This window comes from Lampetra planeri, chromosome 5 (assembly GCF_965212315.1).
Source record: "Lampetra planeri chromosome 5, kcLamPlan1.2.h2, whole genome shotgun sequence".
Lineage (NCBI taxonomy): Eukaryota > Metazoa > Chordata > Hyperoartia > Petromyzontiformes > Petromyzontidae > Lampetra > Lampetra planeri.
Window position 1 is genome coordinate 19,373,193 of NC_136111.1, and position 21,674 is coordinate 19,394,866.

General features: G+C 44.0%; 2 protein-coding genes and 1 long non-coding RNA gene across 11 annotated transcripts; 2 read left to right on the forward strand and 1 right to left on the reverse strand.

The window, feature by feature from the left end:
* The first annotated feature begins 710 nt into the window (after positions 1-710).
* LOC144719112 (uncharacterized) lies at positions 711-5,052 on the forward strand. Of its 2 annotated transcripts, none has more exons than XR_013585531.1 (3): positions 711-2,355; positions 2,888-2,965; positions 3,378-5,052. It is a non-coding gene; the product is annotated as an uncharacterized LOC144719112 (long non-coding RNA). The 2 variants fall into 2 exon arrangements; XR_013585530.1 differs by having other exon boundaries at positions 3,381-5,052.
* Positions 4,686-13,450, reverse strand: ANAPC13 (anaphase promoting complex subunit 13). Its single transcript, XM_078594955.1, has 3 exons — positions 13,144-13,450; positions 8,076-8,194; positions 4,686-6,124 (listed from the first exon to the last, which is right to left on the reverse strand). The coding sequence occupies exons 2-3, from the start codon at positions 8,172-8,174 to the stop codon at positions 5,996-5,998; spliced, it is 228 nt and encodes a 75-aa protein (XP_078451081.1). The 5' UTR covers positions 8,175-8,194; positions 13,144-13,450; the 3' UTR covers positions 4,686-5,995.
* Positions 13,451-13,533: 83 nt separating this feature from the next.
* LOC144719106 (muscleblind-like protein 1) lies at positions 13,534-21,232 on the forward strand. 8 transcript variants are annotated; one of them, XM_078594944.1, is made up of 4 exons: positions 13,534-13,673; positions 17,902-18,020; positions 18,656-18,976; positions 19,547-21,232. In XM_078594944.1, exons 3-4 carry the CDS (start codon positions 18,691-18,693, stop codon positions 20,602-20,604), a joined length of 1,344 nt encoding a protein of 447 aa, XP_078451070.1. In that variant the 5' UTR covers positions 13,534-13,673; positions 17,902-18,020; positions 18,656-18,690; the 3' UTR covers positions 20,605-21,232. The 8 variants fall into 8 exon arrangements, with proteins under 8 accessions (XP_078451070.1, XP_078451076.1, XP_078451078.1 ...); XM_078594950.1 differs by having other exon boundaries at positions 18,659-18,976; XM_078594952.1 differs by having other exon boundaries at positions 13,553-13,696; positions 18,659-18,976.
* Positions 21,233-21,674: the final 442 nt, after the last annotated feature.

Below are 21,674 nucleotides of genomic sequence, written 5' to 3' on the forward strand. Positions count from 1 at the left end.
ATGTTTTTTTTCGAACGGGGGCGCTGCAATGCATTCTCTATGGCTTCCGGGAGGGCTCGCCCTAACGTGCTTACGTCATCATACGTGCTACGTCATCATACGTAAGCACGTTTCATCCAACAATATAATTTGTCGCCACCTAGTGGAATCTTTAATAAAAGAAACTTGAGTGGTTTGTTTTAATAGTGAGTATAGAAACAAACAAGATGTATTGTAAGAGTCACTTTATTTTTCATTAATATTAAAGAAGTGAAGTTGCCTTTACATGCTTAAGCTGTTAATTTATCCATTGCATGGGTGGACCTTATCCTTATCAATCATCCAGACATTTGCCCCCCCTGAGAGATTTAACAGGAGCCGCCACTGGTGGCAACTAACACATTCCTGCGGAGGGTGCTGGTAGGAACGTTGGGTTGCTCGGTCAATGGCCAGGGTCAACGGCAGCGTGGTGTATTCCGCAAATATGGCCGACTGTGAGGGCGGGCACAAGCCGGCGTGAGTAGGTTAAACGTTGAGTTTTATAAGGGCACCACGGGGTGACCAGCCCCTCCCCATCCAGCCCCACCCCTCCCAGCCCCACCTTCCCCACCCAGCCCCTCCCCACCCTCCCCACCCAGCCCCTCCCCACCCTCCCCACCCAGCCCCTCTCCACCCTCCCCTCTCCACCCAGCCCCACCCCTCCCATTTTTTGATGCACGACGGACGGACACAATAATCCCCTGTGGGCTGGCAGAACCAGGTGGTTCCTACCAGTATAATCGAAGCTTCTGTCTCCAGCACCCACAGAAAGCAGGCTTTTCCAGATACATTTTGCTCAACTGTTTGTAATGAGTTTGCAACTTCAGCGGTGATGAAATATGCCACAGTCAACTGTGTCCATAAGCGAAAGTTTAACGACTTGCCAAGCTGGGAATGCGGTGAGGTGCAAACCATCGGACGAATATCACTGATGACTACCCAATACAACATGTGTACTCGAGTGGAACAAGCGGATTCCACTCAGCTACCACCCCGGATCCCGTGGTATAGCTAACAATAACAATACTTACGTAGCTTGTTGCTGTTTTCAAACGCCACGTGATTAATAATAAGGACTTTTATAATCCTCCGGTGGCTGCACAAAAAAAACATTACATTTGTAACCACACTTTGGCCAAGTTTGAGTTCTGAAACAAATATTGCTTTGACTGTCATGCAGCAGTCTCGTAATAGAGTGTACAGCAAAGTATGACCCCAGTTTGACACGTAGGCTTTCGCGACCAAATGTTATTCATAATAAATGTTTTTGGGCTAGATCGCGTTATTTATAAACGTGTCGTAATCCTCCACCACCCGACACGGCCAATCAGTAAAAAAAGTGTCACGTTGACAAAATACAAATAGTTCACTACTTTAGCCCACCAGTGTGTTGAAGAGTGAATCCACAACATTTACAATTTTTTTTTAGTACAACGTTTCGCTGGCAATTACATCCAGCATCATCGGGCAATTTGCCAGAATAGTGAAGCCCTCACTTGACCCCTCCTGTGTAAAGAATAAATAGGTCACTTAAAGGATGTTTTTAATTGGGATAAGTCCTATAAAATAAATCTATTTCACAGCCATTCTCTGACAAGTGGGGTACTCTGCACAGATTTCCTCAGGGGTTATATTTCTCATGACATTATTGATATGACAATTGTAATAAATTGGGAAAATAGGTACACGCATGGAGGCCTAACGCACATCAGATAGCCTGGGACACAGCTTAGGTAATAATTCACAAGATAAATAGTTAATTTGGGTTGCCTGTTATCCAGCCCCAGGCGGACACCAATGCCCTGTCAATAAATCCAAATAATGACTCATGATCGTTGGGTTTTACGGTATATTCCTTTCCGGGAAGGTAAACGAAACCGATTAAAGGTTGTGTAATCATTCACATTGACCTCAGGAACGGGCGCTCTTCTTCACGTGCAATCTAATGTTTTGTGTAAACACTGATTGGGTAAGGGGATGGGGGTACCGCCACCCACGTGTGTTGGGGAGACAGGATAAATGGAGCGTGTGGACTTGCAAGGGACTACGATACAGGACACGAGGAAGCCACTGGCAGCTGTGCACTTTTACATCACAGATTGAAAACGTATTTCTTTAGAATTACTTTGTTTTGGGTTTCGTTTGTTATTCTTCCCTCGCATCTCTGATTAGCACGGTTGGTTACGTGCGGTGCGAACGAAGTTCAACATTGCATACATAGACATTCAGGAGGGCTCATCATTATTTTTTGACAGCGGCAGAAGAATGGATCGCCAGGCAGTGTGTGGACTTCTACTCATCCTCTGCGTCTCATCGCTCTTGCGGATGACCGACCAGGTATTTATTGCCTCGCTCCTTTAAACCCCGGTTAAGTAACACTTAACCAATTATTCATCTGCTCTTGCTTCATATTAAAATATAGGCACACACTGTACTCTAGATCTTAAAAAATATAATGCCAAATGCTGTACTCATTAATGGAATTGGCCAACCTCCAGTGCCGTATGGAAAAGGAGAGACTTTGCTGGGTGAAGGGCATCATTGAAATTGTAGGTCACTCACTACATTATAAATTTTAACTCGTTTTTTCGAACACTCGACTATTTAAACTTGTGCCTATTTTTATTTTCCCCACCACCTCCCCGTTACCAATATTTTGGTGTCTCAATAGGAGCTCAACTGGTGAAAAATTCCACCTAATAGTGTATACGGCGGTTTGAGTCTTGCAGGTGATGCACAACACCAGTTGCACTATGGATCTGAACCTAGTTTCTTTTACCTCCACCCCCTAAGTCCACTCAGGATAACGTGAGTATATGGTGCTGTGCGGTCTTTAACACAAACGTGCCACTTTCTGTTTGCAAATTAGGCGAAGATTGCAGCAAAAATTACAACCGTTGGAGAGGTGGTGCTACCGGCCATGGATGTGAACACCGCGCAGCCATTGGTAACTTCTTCACCGGAACGGTCTTAATAATGAATTCATCGACTGACATCACACTGCCACAGGAAAACCTTGGTAGTTGTCATTAATCCCGAGCTCCCATTCTCTTCCCAGAAATCTCACCATTTTTCTCATCTGCCACTTTCTTACCCTGTCTGCCAAAGCCTTCATCGCATCCCTACTCGACTATTCTAACTCTCCATAAATGCGTCATTATTATCGATATTGGACAGGAAAGCCAATACACTTAAATATTTTATCCATGCAAATGTGTGAATGAAAGCTAAGTTCGAGCCACACCAGCCTCCCATGCTCCCTGCGAGCATTCGCAGACGCTTGCCAAAAGTACTTGCCCCAACATTTTGTGCAAGCTACATGGGAGATATTTGCCTTTGTATGTGTTTGCGTTTGAAAGCAGGGCTGGACAAGGAATCGCACACGCAGACACTCCCCGCTCTCGCTCTGCTGCTTCTGCTGCTCGTTCTGCAAGAAATGTGGATTTTGCTGCCGCACCTGAGCACGGGAGAATGAGGCAGGACGCTTGGAAAGTGGGGAATCTGAGAAGAAGAGCATCTGGGAAGTGGGGCTCTGTATATACAGCAACTGTCTCCAGATGTGTCTGCAGATGACCATAATTATTGTCGCCTATGTACTTGATCAATCCACTCCTGGACGAGGGCAGTACCGGTTGAATTTTAGTATGTGGGGGCAGGGGAAGTTTAAATAGTTGTTTTGCGCAGACTGTAAACACACCTAATAATTTTTGGGTGTTGTTTACATTTTATAGAAGCAATTAAAAGTGCGGTTGTTGAACATAATCGCAAAAAAAAATACACACATGAACCTTATGGCGGGACCCCAAAATCCCATAAGCCCCCAGCTCTCGCATAAACATTTTATTATAATGTAAACAGAAACTTATCTTTTTCAACAATGGGTTTGAAGGATGGTGGCAAGTGTTGTCTTGTTAAACTATGCCTTTAAAACTGAAAACTACTTACCTGGAGTACCTCTATTGAAATACACTATCGAAAAAATAATTTCCACCCTCTGTCAATCATCGTGTTTTTCAGTGTAGATTTGTGAACACATTTTCTAAACAGTGCATAAAATAGTACGCGTTTTCTATGCGCTGTTGATATTGTAACAAGCGTTTATACCAATGTTACTCTACAGAGTAGTGGTTTGCCGCTCCTCTGATACGCATCGATACGAGGGGTTTGTGAGGAATATGGCTTAACCGCAAAAAAAAACCTATCTGCACAGATGCATACGGACAAGAGAAGTATTATCAAACTGGAGGAATTAAATATCTGCAGGTAATAGGATTGTCATCGATCGATCCTGGCTGCAGACATTGGTAGGTCACAAATAATAATTAAGAGCAGTTTCACTGTATTATGCATCCCGTGATGACAAATAAGGGACTTAAGTCGTGTAGGCAGTTTGAGCAGCTTTGGATAAGACTTATGATCCTGCCCATACCCGAGCATGGAGTTGCATTTGCTTGTTCAGCTCTTCTGCACATTCGTCTTCGCTGCGCTTGGACACCCAAGAATGATCCGCGCCAGGTGGGTCACGGCGTTAATGTGAGCGTTGGGACAGAGTCGCCAAAAATAAATCAATTACGATTTTTACTTCCTGGGGTCCCGCCATAAGGTTCACATGATAAGGTTGTTAGTATCAAAGTACTTGTGCAGATTGTAAACACACACATACCGTAGGCTATTTACGTTATGTTTATTGTAAATAACACGTTTCAATAAGCAGCAAGCAAATGTAAGTATAAAAACATAAACACAAGAAGGTATTCAGCTTATGGACACTTATGTTACAATGGGACATAAGATAATAATACTATCTCTGTTACCTGAATTCCATTGGTATGCTCATTTACCAAGGTAACATTGTCCTTGACACATTTTATATTTAGTGCATGAAGCAGACCATCTCAGAGCCATGAGTTGTACATTTAAAGTACTCTTTACATATCTGCTGTAGTTAATGTGCCACTGTACGCTATTTCATTACGTGTTATTGACATGCACCTAACTACAACATTTGTATTCTTAATAAAATGTTAAATACTGTTTCGACACTTTTATCCGTTTTCATTACAATGCCTGGTCGCTTTTGTTGAATTGTAAACAATGAAATCGTGTCTACGGTTGTCAGCCAAATCTGACCCATTTTTTTATTCCTAATTGAACCAAATATTAAACCTCGATAGCTTTAAACCCAAATCCAATTTTTAGGCCCTTGCATTGTGGAAGGTGGACCTGGCCCATAACACTGGGCGACCGAGAAACATTGGTTCAACAAATGTGTCTGCAGAAAATTACTCTGGAAGTACTTATCAGTGCTCTGTTGGCAGCTGCATTCCCCTGTTCACATTTATTCTGCATTACAGGTATAAAATAATCTGACATGAAAAAAGACCCGTCCAGTTACACAATAAAACAAAGGGATTGCTATTGATGCAAAGCCAAAAGCTCCCCATTTCATGTACCGAGTTATGATGTAACTATTGATCTATTAACATAAATGATTATGCTCATGAAAAATGCAGTGCAGTTAACCATGCACGTGAGAATCTATTATTTTACAATTTACACACATTATAAAGATGTGCACATTTCAGCTTCAGGCTAATGTAACGAATGATACTACGGATGAGAGAAAAAAAATCAAGCAAATCTAAATATCTACTCCTCATTCAAATTGTGGCCACTCGTTCAATCTTGGGGGGAGGGCAGTCTGAATCGTTATCTACTCACTCTGGTTCAGCCATTCTCAACTGCAGTCCTCACGACCCCCCAATGGTACATCTTTTTTGATTAAAACAATTAGATGTTGGCAGGCTGCAGTGGCTTAAATGCATACGAACAGCAATGATTGCAATCACAAAAAGGTGGTATCGCAGAAGGGACTTGTGAACCACTGGAGTTGAGAAACACCGCTCTAGAAAACATGGCCACCGTCACCGATCAACTGCTTTTGAGTTTGGAGATCTTTTACGGAGCCCCGACTTGGTCAGTTGGCCGCAGACTGGGGCATGCTCTCGTGCAGGTTCTGCAGGGCCAGGTCGGTCCACTTCATCTCCTGCTCCCGCACGGACTCTGTCACATGACCGTTGTCTTGGTCAGGCTCCGGCAACTCCATCTACATAGGCAGAACATTTCACAAACACACACACGCGCAGCACAGCGCAGGTTATAAGTCCATTCGTTACACCTCCACTTATAAATGAGTGTAAACCGTTGGCAAGATAAATTAACTTCCTTTAGTTATTTGAAAAAATTCATTTATCCGAGATTCCATTGAGATGGGAATATTACATTTAGATGGAAATCAGTAGGTTTTTAAACCAGACAGAAGTTCATCAAGGAATATGAATCTCTTGCAAGGGAGACATTAACTTATCTCGTTTTGAAAGAGAGATATTCCAGTTTTATAGAGACTCACTAATTATTCAGTTTAGTTGTGAAAAAACATACCAAAATGGGAATGAATTAATATGCTTGCAGACAATAGTCTACTGCTGAAAATTTCGTAGGTCTTTAACATCCTCTTGACTGCATTGATAGAGATACGTATTGACTCTTATCTTTTACAAACTTGAATAATGCCGTTTGTTGCCGATCCCTTGGTGTTTTGCACCTTTGAGCCTGTGCTTATCAACCATTATATATATTTTAAAAAACTGCAACTTTCTGCAGCTTCAAAAATCTGTATGGTTGTGACTCGAAAATGCTCTTTGCCCGAGAGATCAACAAGGTCAAATTTGCATCTGATAACACGACAAGCCCTGCATCATACAGTCTACTGGTAACTGTACGGTACTTGGACAGGAAGCAAGCATTGTTCCTCCCCTGAGGTGTAGCTGTGCCCGTTAAAGCCCTACCCAGCTTTGCAAGATTATGCAGGACACAGGCAGCACCACGGGGACAGAAACTCGACTACCTTCCCACCAAATGGTACAACAGGTGGGGTGAACAAAATACATTAGCCCCTCACTAAAATCCCTTGTGGGCAGAGGGGGTCCAAAAACATGCCTTGCTTAATTATAATATAATAGTGAGTCGATCGCATAATCTAACAATGCCCACATCGCCAATTAGCGGGAAATATCACTAATGTCCACCAAGCCTCCAAAGAGGTAATTTAATGGCTTAACGTCCATACACACGTGACAAATTTTACCTTGCCATACAAAAGTATATTTCTATTGGTAACAACGTATGTATCATTAATGTATTTACTCACATAATCAGACAGATTCTATTGCTGAGGTGGATCCGAGGCAAAAACATCGAACCAGCGTGCTCGGCAAGTGTTAACCTTCGCTGCCTAACGTCCTGTCCCCACGGCTAAAGCCCTTTGTTTCCCACTAGTCCCCCCTCCTCATGTAAATTAGTGACACCGACCACGACACCGACCACAACAGGGAAGGAAGGCACCGTGACGGTGGCATAGCTATTGCGGGTTTGCGATGTATGTCAGGTGACACTGTTAAAAACGAGATGTTCCATCAAGGAATTTTTCCTGGTGGGATATTATAATAAATACATTTTAAATAAAAGACCACTTAGAGGAGTGGATGTTGTTTAGGGGGTTGCCTTATTTGATTCCTTGCACCAAGGGCTCATGCTAACCATGCAATGCTACATCAGTGTGATGAACGATTGGGAACTATTTTAATCTTACGTACGGTAACATGTTCAGGAACTATATGCCAATGTCGAGGTCTTCTAGCCATGTAAAGGCTTCAGGACAGAGTTCACTGAAGGAGCACGGACGACAGTGGTTTACTATTTGGTCCATAGTTTGTGTTGCATGGCCACAATGACACTACTGGCGGCTTGTGTCTGAAATTCTCCATTTATGAAGGAGATTTGTGCATCGGTCTGTTGATGATGTCCTGATGAGGGTTGATGGACATCTGTGCAGAAAGAGCTTTATTGCTCATCGGATTCCTCCAATATAAACATTCTGATGATTCTGATGGTTCCACGACCAGTATCTTCGAGGCAGAATATCAGAGCCAGGAGGTACGATCGGGAACTGTGCAGCTGGGGGAAGGGGATGTGGGTGCGGGGTGGACGCAGGTCACCAGGGGCACATCCACGTCCTCTTGCGGAAGGAGGTCCTCTCTCCAGTCCTCGTCCACCAGCTCCAGCAGGCGCCCGTCCCGAGCTAGCTCGCTGTCCATCCTCGCGGCTCAATCCTTTCCTGTGGATGAAACGAATGTCAAGCCTCTCGGGGGTCGCCCAACCTTTTTGATTGCTCAAACTTCGATTGGACGTCTCGGCTAAAAATTACAACTTCCTCATGAAGCTTCCAGCACGTAGAGCAGGGGTCCTCAAACTACGGCCCGCGGGCCACATGCGGCCCGCTGAGGACATTTATCCGGCCCATGATCACTAATTGGGCTGCGCTTGTGAGCACTAATTGGGCTGCGCTGGTGAGCACTAATTGGGCTGCGCTGGTGAGCACTCATTGAGCTGCGGCGGTGGGCACTGATTGAGCTGCGCTGGTGAGCACTCATTGTGCCCACCGCACTGCGATCTGTGAACAAAACTGCAGGTGTAATTAACTTTTTAATGGCACCCGCACCAGTGTGAGCCTGGGGTAAAAGCGGAGTTCCCCCAATCAGACTGCATTGATGGGCAGTGCAGTCTGTATGTCTCTGTGTGGGCAAAGTTATTGCTGGTATATTGTTTTTGTAGCGCTGTATATATATTGGTATTTTACTAATAGCAATTTTGACTCCCTAGGAAACAATGATGTCAAGAAAGAGAAAAATTTACTCGGAGTGTAGGATATTCAAATAACAGTGGACTTATGATTACTTTTACATGCAGTAGAAGGAAAGAGCTGTGTGTCTGATATGCCAGAATATAGTGTCTGTGTTCAAAGAATACAATTTACGTCGACACTATGAAACTCAACATAAAGATAAATATGATTGTTTGATCGGAGAAGTGAGAAAAGATAAAATATTAAAACTGAAAAATACATTAACAACTCAGCAAAATACTTTTGTGAAGCAGAAGCAGCTAAATATTTCATCACTGCGAGCAAGTTTTCAAGTTGCCAAGCTAATAGCGTGCACTGGCAGACCATTCGTGGAGGGAGAATTTGTTAAAGAATGCCTTCTTTCTGTTGCCAAAGAGATGTGTCCAGAGAAGGCCGATTTATTTAGTACAGTGAGTCTTTCAGGACCTACAATTACACGGAGGATTGAAGAAATGGGAGACAATTTGCATCAGCATTTGCAAAACTCCACAAAAAAAACTTTCCTATTTTTCCTTGGCACTCGACGAAAGCAATGATGTTAGTGATTCTGCACAACTTCTAATTTTTATTCGTGGGACGAATGACTATTTCAAAGTCACAGAAGAGCTTGCTGCACTGCAAAGCATCAAAGGAACAACTACAGGAGAGGATATCTATGAAAAGGTTTGCCAAACTGTGAATGGTTTGGAGCTGAACTGGGCTAAACTAGCCAGCGTGACAACTGATGGTGCTCCTAGCATGGTGGGGTCTAAGAAAGGAGTAATTGCTCGCATTAACCAAGAGATGGACAAACATAAACATTCTCATCCAATAGCCATACACTGCCTCATCCACCAACAAGCGCTGTGTAGTAAATCACTGAAGTGGGACTCTGTTATGAAAATTGTGGTATCTTGTGTTAACTTCATTAGAGCTCATGCACTAAACCACAGACAATTTCAGGAATTTCTGTCTGAACTAAATGTTGACTATGAAGATGTTCTGTACCACACAGAAGTCCGTTGGCTGAGTCGAGGGAGAGTTTTGAAACGTTTCTATGACTTACTTCCACAGATTACAGCTTTTCTGCTTTTAAAAAACAAAGAAGTACCAGAGCTCAATGATGCAGAATGGAAATGGCACCTTGCCTTTCTGACAGATGTAACAGAGCTACTCAACAGTTTCAATGTGCAACTTCAAGGAAAGGGGAAGCTCCTCTGTGATATGCAATCACATGTCAAAGCATTTGAAGTAAAATTAGCCTCCTCATCAAACAAGTTAAGGAGGAAAACTTCTGCCATCTCCCCACAACTCAAAATCTGTTAGCGGAAAAACCATTGGTTGCAATTCCCAAAGAAAACATGTGTGGATTCACTGGAAAAATTGCAAAAGGAGTTCCAATTCAGATTAAAGAGCTTCATCTCCATGAACAGGACATACAGCTTTTCCGTAACCCATTTTCTATTGACATTGAAAATGTGGATACAATTTACCAAATGGAACTGGCTGAACTGCAGAATTGTGACTCTCTGAAAGACGCATTCAAGTCAAGCAGCCTTCATAATTTCTATGCATCTCTCCCCTCTGAGACATATCCTCATCTCAGGAACCATGCACTCAAAATGACAACCATCTTTGGCAGCACTTATGTCTGTGAACAGACTTTTCCAGAATGAAACATTTGAAATCTGCAACCAGATCTAGACTAACGGATGCACACTTGCATCACTTGTTACGACTAGCAGTGACAAATATGGAACGGACATTGACCATCTCATTAGCCAAAAGCAGACCCATAGTTCCCATTGAAATACTGGCAAGTTTGTTGATTTAACTTTACTTGTTCTTCATTTTAAATATTGTATTTGTTCTCGTTTTGTTTCTTCACTTCAAAATAAGATATATGCAGTGTGCATAGGAATTTGTTCATAGTTTTTTTTAACTATAGTCCGGCCCTCCAACGGTCTGAGGGACAGTGAACTGGCCCCCTGTTTAAAAAGTTTGAGGACCCCTGACGTAGAGGAAAACGTCGGACATCATGCAGAACAATACACGGTACGAAAAATAATGGCTCAGTGGGCCTTACCTGGTAAGATAAAAAGTTTTGTTTTATTTCTATATATTTTAAGTGATTAGTTTACCTTTCCAAAAAGATAAAAGTTTAATTTTATTCCTATACATTTTTCAAGTGATTTGTTTACCTTTCCTATACTGTACTTTGCACTCTGATCGTGTTTTTGTATTGTTTGTTGTAACGTTCTGGTTTGCCCTCTACTAGACATCTGTGAAAAATAGATAATCGGATTCCTCCAGTATAAATATTTCGAAAGCACATCGGAGTGATCCCAGCTCGTACATCAACTGCTAGTAGTGACGATGGTAGTGGTGGTGGTAATAACCAGGTGATTGTGGTCATCTTGATGGTAGCGACAGTGATGCTAGGTTATAATAGAGATTATGGTGGTAACGATGATTTTCATGATAGTGGTGATCAGGACAGTGAAAATACTGATGGCCATGCGAAGACGGTGTTGCTGTTGTTGGTGATAATGGTGCGTTTATCGTAGTGACACAGCTCCGACTGTTGTACAGCAGCTGCAACTGCAGGTGGACACTTAGCGCACACGCCGTTGAGCACATACACGAAGTGTGTGTGCCGGCAGGGCGGAGGAACTGGGGCAAGGGTCACGGTAGACCTCGTGGGGAAGCCCCTTGGAACCCTCTGGTGGGTTCGAGAAGAGAGGCGCGGCTAGGACGGAGCCAAGCCGCGCGGAGGTGAATAAAAGCAGCGGAGAGCGAGAGCTCCGGGCTGCCGGTTCGTCTCTTCGTCGTCGTCAATCGCCGCCCTCGTCACCGCCGCCTTTGCCCGATCGTTACGCAGCCGAACAGCGGTTGGCTGTCCCGGTCAACGCCGTCGGTGCAACGCGGACAGAGTCGTGTCTGGGACAGGTCGTATCTGGAACAGGTCGTGCGGGGCAGCGTGGTCGTGAGAGAGAGGGGGCCCGAGTTGGTGGCGTGAACCTAATAAAAGAGAGACGGTGCCTCTTGCGACTACCTCGTCTCCGACTGAGTGTGTGTGCGACGCACGCCACACACACAAGCCTCGAGCAAGAGAAGAGAGAGGCACGACACTACAGTAGCAATGATGGTGAGTTTGATAATGTGACATCAATAATGATGAGGTTGGTAAGTTTACAGTGACATGATGTTGATGGGGCTGGTACTGGCCATGATGATGCTTTGGTAACTGAGGTGATGGTGGTGGTCGTAATAAAGACAGTGGTGACTGATGAACGTGCTGATAGCTATGCCATGAGCTGAATGTCCATAAAGCTGCCGATGATCTCAAATGTAATGACGGTGCTGACAACTATTTGACTGCAAAATCACTTCAAACAAAACTCCTCAGAAGCACGGCAGACAGCAGCTGCCAAGTGCTCAACGACAACAACATCACCCATTACTTCCAACACCATATCCCTCTTGGTGTGATCTCACCCTTTCAAACGACGTGGAACAATTAGAGGCGGAGAAGAAAAAGCGGCTCATCTTATTTCACGTCGAATTCTACAAACATTGTAGAACATTGAAAAACTGAAGAACACCATTGGAACCTCCTTAGCCAGTAGCAAAATATGATATTTGTTTTTTTACCCTTTTATCTAGCAACAAAAATGACACCTTTTTTACAAGGAGTCATGTTTGCATTGACCACAATACCTGCGGTCGGAATGCAAACAAAAAACACAACTCTGATAATGTATGCACTGTCCTTGAAATTGATTGGTCCACACCCGAGACAGCTTTTCTTAGAGCGTAGTCTCACATGGTGTTGGACCAGATGACGCCAAAAGGCGCACAACTCAAAGACAATGCACCATCAGAGTATGAGAGCTCGGGCAAGCATTTACACCATTGGAACCTCCTTTGCCAGTAGCAAGATATGATAATTGGTTTTTTACCCATTTATCTGGCAACAAAACTGACACCTTTTTTTTACGAGGAATCATGTTTGCATTGACCACAATACCTGCGTCATCTGGTCCAACACCATGTGAGACGAGGATCTAAGAAAAGCTGTCTCAGGTGTGGACCAATAAATTTCAAGGACAGTGCATACATTATCAGAGTTGTGTTTTTTGTTTGCATTCCGACCGCAGGTATTGTGGTCAATGCAAACATGACTGCTTGTAAAAAAGGTGTCATTTTTGTTTGCCAGATAAAAGGGTAAAAAAACTAATATCATATTTTGCTACTGGCAAAGGAGGTTCCAAAACAATTATCAACTGAAGAACACTTGACAAGAAGAACTGAAGGACACTGAAGCTCACCTTATTTCACGTCGAATCCTATACACACTGAACAAGAAGAACACTGAACAATAATAAGAAGATGCAGCTCACCTTATTTCACGTGGAATTCCAAACTCGTCGAGGCAAAACGGAGGCCCTCCTTCCCCTCTCGCCGGCGTGACTCGAATGGCTTCGGAGTTCGGTGCCTCTTTGCCCCCCCGCTGCCCAAAACCACGACGACAACGATGGTGGTGGTGTGTGGGGTGGGTGGTGTGTGGGTGGGTGGATGGTGGTGGTGTGTAGATGGTGGTGTTGGTGGGTGGGTAGATGGTGGTGTGGATAGATGGATGGTGTTGGTTGGTGGGTGAGATGGTGGTGTGTGGATGGGTGGATGGTGTTGGTGGTTGTTTTATTCACGCATTCGGGCTCTCGATTTGCGATGCAAAGACGCCCCTGGGGAGCGCCCAGCAAGAGTCGCCCTCCACGCCCGCCTCTCCCAAAGCGCCCTCGAGGCGTTTTGTTCGCGCGTTGCTTTGGGGGTCGGCGGCGCGGTGAGGGAAGAGGATTTTTTTTTGTTTGAAACACGAAAAAAAGCCCTCCCCATCTTTCTCCGTCTCTCTTTTCCGCCTGGCGCGAGGAAGGTTTGAAGCCTCACCACTTGGGGGTGTGCGCGCGTGAAGGTGTTGTAGTGGTTGTAGTCGTCGTGTGTGTGAGAGAGTGTTTGGTGTGAGAGGAGTGGTGGCGAGCCGTAGAGAGCCGCGCCGCCAACGCGCTTGGGGCCTTTTCACGGCAAGTCGAGACCCGTCCCGTAACATCGAATTACTTGCTTCGCCATCCCTCCCCCTTGTCGTTGTGTGTGTGTCTCTATGTACGTAGCCGTTGACTATTTGGTTTTTTGTTTTAGATCGACGGCGGATTTTGTTTTTAATGTCGCTCTCGATGGAGGGAGGCTCCTCGTGCTTGTTGCGGGCGGGCGGCCGCGGCCGCTTATCCGCCCTACGTTTTTTAAATGAGGACCCCCCCCCATGCGCATCCGCGGTGCGAATTTAAATCTCGCGTGCGCGTGTGTGCGACGGTTTTCAACTCAGGACGCGTTTTTAAAATATAAATCTTATTACTAAACCTACAAATTTTTTTTACATTCGTTGATAAGGCTGCGTGCGTGTGATAGGCGACGTTTCGGAAGATGACCCCCACCACCCCCCCTCTCGATGGCTCCGCCGTGTGACGCTTCGGGCTCACGGCCTTCCACAGAGCCAAGACGGTAGAGGCTGCGAAACGTCGTCTCGTTAAAACCTTCAGCGATTCCCAGGCGAAAGAACGACGACGAGATCGCGCTTCTTCCCCCGCCCGAGTTGATTTCACCTCCGCATCTTTCGAAGGCCAAATCCGAGACCACCACCACCCTTTATCCCGCCATATCGTGACTTGTTTCGCACGACGCTTTCGTTTGGTTTATTGTTGTAACGTGAGGGCTTTGCTATTGACGATTTGTGTTGGGAGTAGTTGTTATTCTCATTTGTAGCCGTCTGCAAACTGTGTGTGTTTAAATTTATTAAGTGCGGTGGTTACGACTGAACGTAATTTCTGCCATATAGTGACGTGCATGGCGTTGTAGGTGCTCGATTTCACAGAATACCCTGGGCCAACACTCCATCCAAGGCCATACGAAGAGATATTTAGCCTGTTGTATCGCACTCTACAACATCTATATACAGTATATTCTTGGTTCTTTCGGTAAAGTAACGTAGATGGGAAATAATAATAAAATAATAATTATATAAAACAAAAATTCTCACGGCGTTTCGACTGCAACACAAGTAATCCTCATCAGGTGTGAAATCCACAGCAAGAAAATTAGAAAAATGCTCTGTTTTGTATATGAATTTTTTTTGCTGTGGATTTCACACCTGATGATGATTGCTTGTGTTGCAGTCGAAACGTCGTGAGAATTTTTATTGTTTTATATTTGTATTTTATTATTTCCCTTCTACATGACTTTACCGAAAGAACCAAGAATATGATTCTCTGCAGTCACGAAAGCTTTAAATCAGTGCAATGTATGCATGTGTATATATAGTGTACCACCAGTATTGTATGTAATAAGATATGTGTGTGTGTGCCATGCTAATCACGTCAACTCGCTCGCAGGCCCTGGGTCACCAACACTGCTGGAGTGAAATCGACCACGTCGTGTCGATCAATAGTGGGGGGTTGTTTGACCATACTTCACCACGCTGGTCAGTGCGACTTGGTGAAGAAGACGTCTGTTAAGCGTTATATAACCTGAGCGGACTATACTAGCTTTATAAAACAAAATAATCGTCGTCTTTAAATGCATATACAGTGAAACCTTGGATTGCGAGCATAATTCGCCCCGGAAATGTGATCGTAATCCAAAGCACTCGTATATCAAAGCGATTTTCCCCATAAGAAATCATGGAAACTCAGATGATTCGTTCCACAACCCAGAAATATTCATATAAAAATTATTAATAAAAAATACTGAACCTTTTTATATTTATATTTAATATAAAGTAATCAAATGTATTAATGAAATTTAATCGTGGCTGGTGTGAGAGAGAGGATAGGAGTAGGAGAGTTATTGTGTAGGACGACTTTCACTAACTAAAGAACAGTCACTACACTTGGACACAAAATAAAAACATGCTTTACGCACACACACACACACACGTGGTCACAACACTACAGTACTATAGTAAACAGTAAACGCTCACACGGATGTTGACTATACGAGGGAGGCACGCCGACTGAGACCGAGCATGGGAGATGATTACCCACAATCCCGCAGCGAGAGAGAGAAAATAACCATTGGCTCAGTTGTGATCACGTGACGCTCGGCAGACGAAGCGTATACTGTATGTACTGCTCGTATTGCAAGACATCGCTCGTTTATCAAATTATTATTTATTTTAAAAAAATTTGCTCGTCTTGCAAAACACTCGCAGTTACTCGCAATCCAAGGTTTCACTGTATATGGTCCTTACTATTGCATTCAGCAAAAATGTCACAATGCAGTGGTTTTATATCTGAGGGGTTTTTATGGGGGCTTTTTCCTAATAATTATAATGCAAATATAGGATTAAGTCTGGGTAGTGCAGTACTTGGACGGCTGGCCACTTGGTACGAGATAGAACTTTGTATTATTGGTGGAATCGCTGAGTGTCAAACCCTCTGCTTTCCTCCCATTTGACTACAAACACTTAAAATTGGAATTGGCAAATTTTGCTCATCGGGTCTTTTCTGGATAAATAATTGCTATTTTATATATACATACAATGCAATCTTCCTGCCAAGTAGGAGCATTGTTCAAAACGTTCCACTCAGTTCTCTGCTCCAATGCCCTGTTCTTTTGTTCAAGTTCCTTCAACTCTGATTTTGTGATTTCCTCTTCATATCGTAATGCCCCCTTCACCACGTAGATCATGTGTCTTCTCTTTCCTTCCTGTTGGCCTTTTTCCCAACTTCCTTGTACAGCTTTCTTCAGCAAGCCATCCCCAGTGACCGTATGCCCAATCCAGGTGTTAGGCCTTCTATAAAGTGTTCCTATTAGATATATGTACTCCTGAGACCACTAACACTTCCTCATTACTCGGTTACCGCCAAATTGAGATAATCTTTATGTTCGACATCCCATTTACACCTTGTATGTTTCCATTTTTCTGTATGTATGTTGAACTTCTTTCACACCATACGTAGCCAAACACACTAATCTGTTGGCTTCATGTCTTTACCGAATATAACGCGGCACTCCATGTGACAGTGTACACCGTATTTCCTTCAATTACCTGTTCATCTATCTTCGACACAGCTTTGAAATAAAAAAGAGGTTTCCCTTGCTTTATGCGATAGGTGTGTTTCAAGAAAAGGGGTCGCACAGAGCAAAACCAAACAAGAGTAGCACATGCAGTACTCTCAATGGTGTTTTACGACCGACCCCATATCCACATGTGACAATTAAAACCACATCGTGAATTTTGGGTAGAAATTAGGTAGTCACACATACGTGAAATCGCACAAACCGAACCGATACTGCTGTTCGCATGATCTTAGTCGAATATCCAAATATTTTAACTCTCAACTGCTTGGGCTATTGTTCATCTACATTGATATTTAGCCTACTTCCATTTTTCTGTGATTTTCATAGCTTATGCTTTCTGTTCTTTCTCATTTCACAATACAGCACCAGCCTCTGTTATTTTTCTTCAGAGAGCTTGTCATCAAACCTGAAAATGTTTGTCAATTTTATATATATACTTCTGCTATATGGCAGTGGTGATGCCTTGAGGAAATCTTTTCTTTGATAATGGAAGGCAAGTTATCCAAAGAATTTATATTCAGCAATGCACGTTTTATTTTTAAGATTTTAAGAAAAAGTTCCATACCATGTGGAAAAAGCTTCCCAGCGTTCAATGACACCCATTTCAAGAATTGTATTTCCAGGTTTATTAGGAGGGACAATTCAGTGGTTTACCAGTTATTGGTGGTTTATCAGTTATTTAGACTAATAGTTTGTCTCTGTGATTGTGGCAAATGCCCTCTTCAGGATAGGACGTATGTGTAAGTTATATCTATCAGAAAGATCGGCTTAGCGTTGTGGCCGAAACGTCGTGAGAATTGTATTTTATTATGTTTTATTTTTATTATTTTATTATTTCCCTTTTACGTGACTTTACCGAAAGAACCAAGAAGATCTAAACGTCACTGGGATTAATTTGTATGTAAGTGTGTGAATGAATACTTAGATCAAATATCATACGGACATTTTAGCTGTTCTAAATATCATGGATGAAGTCACATTTACCTCGGATGGTATCTTATTAAATTTGTGTGTTGTATGCGAGTCAGACGTGAACAGTTTGTCTTAAATTGGAGGAAGAATTTTCGACGGTGAGGAGACGTCCAGATTTTCGGAGCCGACTGTCGACTGCTGCTGGGGGAAAGAGCTTGCCGTGCAGCAGGAACCGGTAAAGCTCACAGCTAGGCCTTTAACTTTATTATGTAACCTATCTGTACATGATGTTGATGATATATTAATTATTTTGGGCTGGAGTGGTGGCACAGTGGCACACATGCACCTTCACATATACATTTATGAACGCACAAATTCTACACGTACGAAGACCTGAAACACGAGACATGTACAAGGGTATATAGTGATAGATGAGAGACGTACAAAGATAAAAAACATGAGATACGCGAGTAGAGTGAGACGCGAGAGGAAAATGAGAGTGTTACACGAGGGGAGAGAGGTACGAGGATTCAGAGACACCAGGACAGACACGCATGGTTTTGTATTGAGTGAAGAAGTGGAAGTAATAGTGACATGAGGTGAAAACCCAGAGAAAATGTCAGGATAGGTCAGAGACTCGCCAGGGGTTAATGTAGCATGAGCCGATTACACAAGCTGTTACTTGAGGGGAGGGATAGTGGTAATTTGATGGAGGTTTATTCCCAAGTAGCATTATTTACACCAATCTGTTTATGTGCATGCAGATAAGACAAGAGGTGCTTGTATTAGAAAGCTTGATTATTTAAAAACTATATATTTGTTATAAATTACTTGAATACTTACAAATAGTCGGTGCATCCCTACTCACAGCAGTACCCTTTGTGGGCGCTCACATCGAAGGACTCATGTACAACGACGAGAACAACATGGATTCTGTTAGCCTGGCGTCCCGCGACACCAACTGGCTGCTGCTGGAGGTGTGCCGCGAGTTCCAGAGGAGCTCGTGCTCGCGCACGGCGGAGGAATGCCGCTACGCGCATCCACCACAGCACGTGAACATCTCCAACGGGCGCGTCATAGCCTGCTTTGACTTCCTCAAGGGGCGCTGCTCGCGCGAGAACTGCAAGTATCTTCATGCGCCGCCTCACCTTGCAACGCCGGCCGGTGCAGGAGGACCTCACCATTCAGCAGGTTATTCCGATTAGTTCTTAACACTTTTCAACCAAGGTTTAATGCTTTCGCTCTTGTCTGTATGTCTGTTTTTTCTGTAATTTGGGGTCATGACAATGCCCATGAAGATGATTTAATATAATTAACATTTTAGTATGAAGTTTTGCGATAACTGACTTGCCCTATAGAAAATTGGCAAAATAGATAAAAGGGTTGCCTGTGCCTCTTTCCAACGGAGCCACTATTCGAGCCTCGATACATTATTATGGCCTAATTGAGGGGCTTTTTAAGAGACGAGAAAAAAGACACGAGGAGAGAGTTTGCACACTTCCTTTGGGTCAAAGGAAGAAGTGGGAGTGGTGATACAGAGAGGGGATCACCAGGCATTATTGTAGCATTCGCCAAATAACTGCTCGTTCGTGAAAGTGAGGGAAAGTCAGAAAGTAATGTTTTCTTCTCAGCGGCATAATATACCTTAGATGCAGAATTAGTTATTGAATATATTGGCAAGGCTTCCCTTTATTATAAGAATTAATAAAAAAAAATTTCATGTATTTTAAATATTTGCAATATTCTTTTTTCTCTTCACAGTAGGAGGCACCAAGAGGGCTCAACTCCCAATAGGAGGGAGCGGGGCTGGTCTCTTCGAAGAAGGGAGCATAAACAGTGACGTGGCGCTGGCAGTCGCTGCCTCGAACCAGGCTGGCTCCCGCGACAACAACTGGCTCATGCTGGAGGTGTGCCGCGACTTCCAGAGGGGCACGTGCTCGCGCACGGAGGACGAGTGCCGCTACGCACATCCACCCAAACACGTCACTGCCCCCCACGGCCGCGTCATAGCCTGCTTCGACTTCGTCAAGGGGCGCTGCACACGCGAGAACTGCAAGTATTTCCACCCGCCCAAGCATTTCAAGATGCAGCTCGAGATCAGTGGAAAAAATCATGGGATCCAACAAAAGAATGTCACGGCGATTTCGCAAATGCAGATGACCGCTCCCTCCATGCTCGCCCCCGTGCACACGTACCCGCAGCTGAGTGCGCAACCCCAGGCTGCGTCTTCTTTGCCCTATGGGAATTACCTTGCTTCTTCGCTGACCCCGGCGGTGACCTATCCCTCGCCGGAAATCCTGGCCAAAGCGGCCGGGGTCCCTACTGCCTATGCCACGCTCGTGATGAACGCAATGCAAGCAGCTGCATCCCTGCAGCTCGGCACGCAGACCCCACTCCGCCCTGACAAGCTGGAAGTGTGCACGGAATTCTTGCGTGGCAGCTGCCCGCTGTTGAACACCAGCTGTCGGCTGGCGCACCCCCCCGACCTGAAGCTGATGGATCCAGTTGATGGTCGAGTCACTGTGTGCATGGACTTCGTCATGGCCCGTTGCATGCGCCCAAAGTGCCGATACTTCCACCCGCCGCTGCACCTGCAGGCCATGGTCAAAGCGTTGCATCATCAGGCCAATCAAGCAGCTGCTGCCGCCGCCAATGCGGCAACCCCAACTGCAGCGAAATCCCTAAAAAGACCTCACGACGCAGCTCAGAATGCAGAGGAGGAGGAGGTGGTGGAGGAAGAGCAACTGGAAGAGAGGAAGAAGCGGTTTGGGGTCGTGAATGAGTCTTCGGCTGTTGCTGCTGATGATACGGAGACTTAGAAGCAAAAGAGAGCAGACCGTTTTTGCATTGCATAAACGTGTGCAGTTTGTACCCTTCTATTTCATACTTTAACTTTTAAGGTAAAGGAAGGGGTGATGCATTTTTCCAATAAAATCCATTCAGTTGCATTGGCACACATTGTCCTGTGTGTTGCTTTCTACGGATGAAGTAATGCAGCCATTGGAAGTGTTGAAATTGTCACATTTGTATGTGGGCTATTTTTTATTCGTACACAAGATATTGTGTCCACGTGTGGAGATATAAATTAGTAATGTTTAATGAAATTGCTAACACTGTTTCCAGTTAGTTGGACAAATTACTTCACTTAGACATATTTTTCTTGCCAAGTGCATTTAAAATAAGGACAGGTACATATTTTCCCTGGTTCTAAGTGATAATTTTAAAGTTGGTACAATGTTTTATTTGTACTTTTGTTTTCCACAACACGAACAACTTATTCGAGCATTGGAAATCGACTTTGTCTAACCACGTGTTTTATTTCAATACGGTAATTATCCATGTTTATCATGTGAACTTGGTTATTCTGCGGAACTGTAATGTGTGAGTTCATTTGTATCGTTCATTTAAAAGTAAGCTGGTGATTGATAAATAAACATGTCAAATGAGTCAGCTGTGCTGAATTGCCAAATGCTTTCAAGCTTTACTACGCTGGCCCTTTATAGTGAAACGGCATCTGCATTTCCAACTGCACATACGCTCCGGCCCTTCTGCTGTGCATCCCCATTGACTTCAGAAGCCCAGTTCGACCAATGGAGAGTAGAGCTCATCGCATCACTCAGGTAGAGCCGGAATATCGAATTATTTAAGGAATTGATTACCGTTGATCGGTTCGGTTTTACTCTCAACTCGTCGAATAACGCGGAAGTGGTTGGGGAAAAAAGGTCATGCCTCTTTAACACGTGTGCCGCTGGATGGGGAGGTGATGAAGCGAGGCTTGTCTTTTGGAGGCAGGATTTTGGGGTTTGCCACCATTTTTAAAGGCACTTGGATAATTGACTTTAAAAAAGTTGACAATTTTGAGTCGATTAATACACTTTATTGACTAATC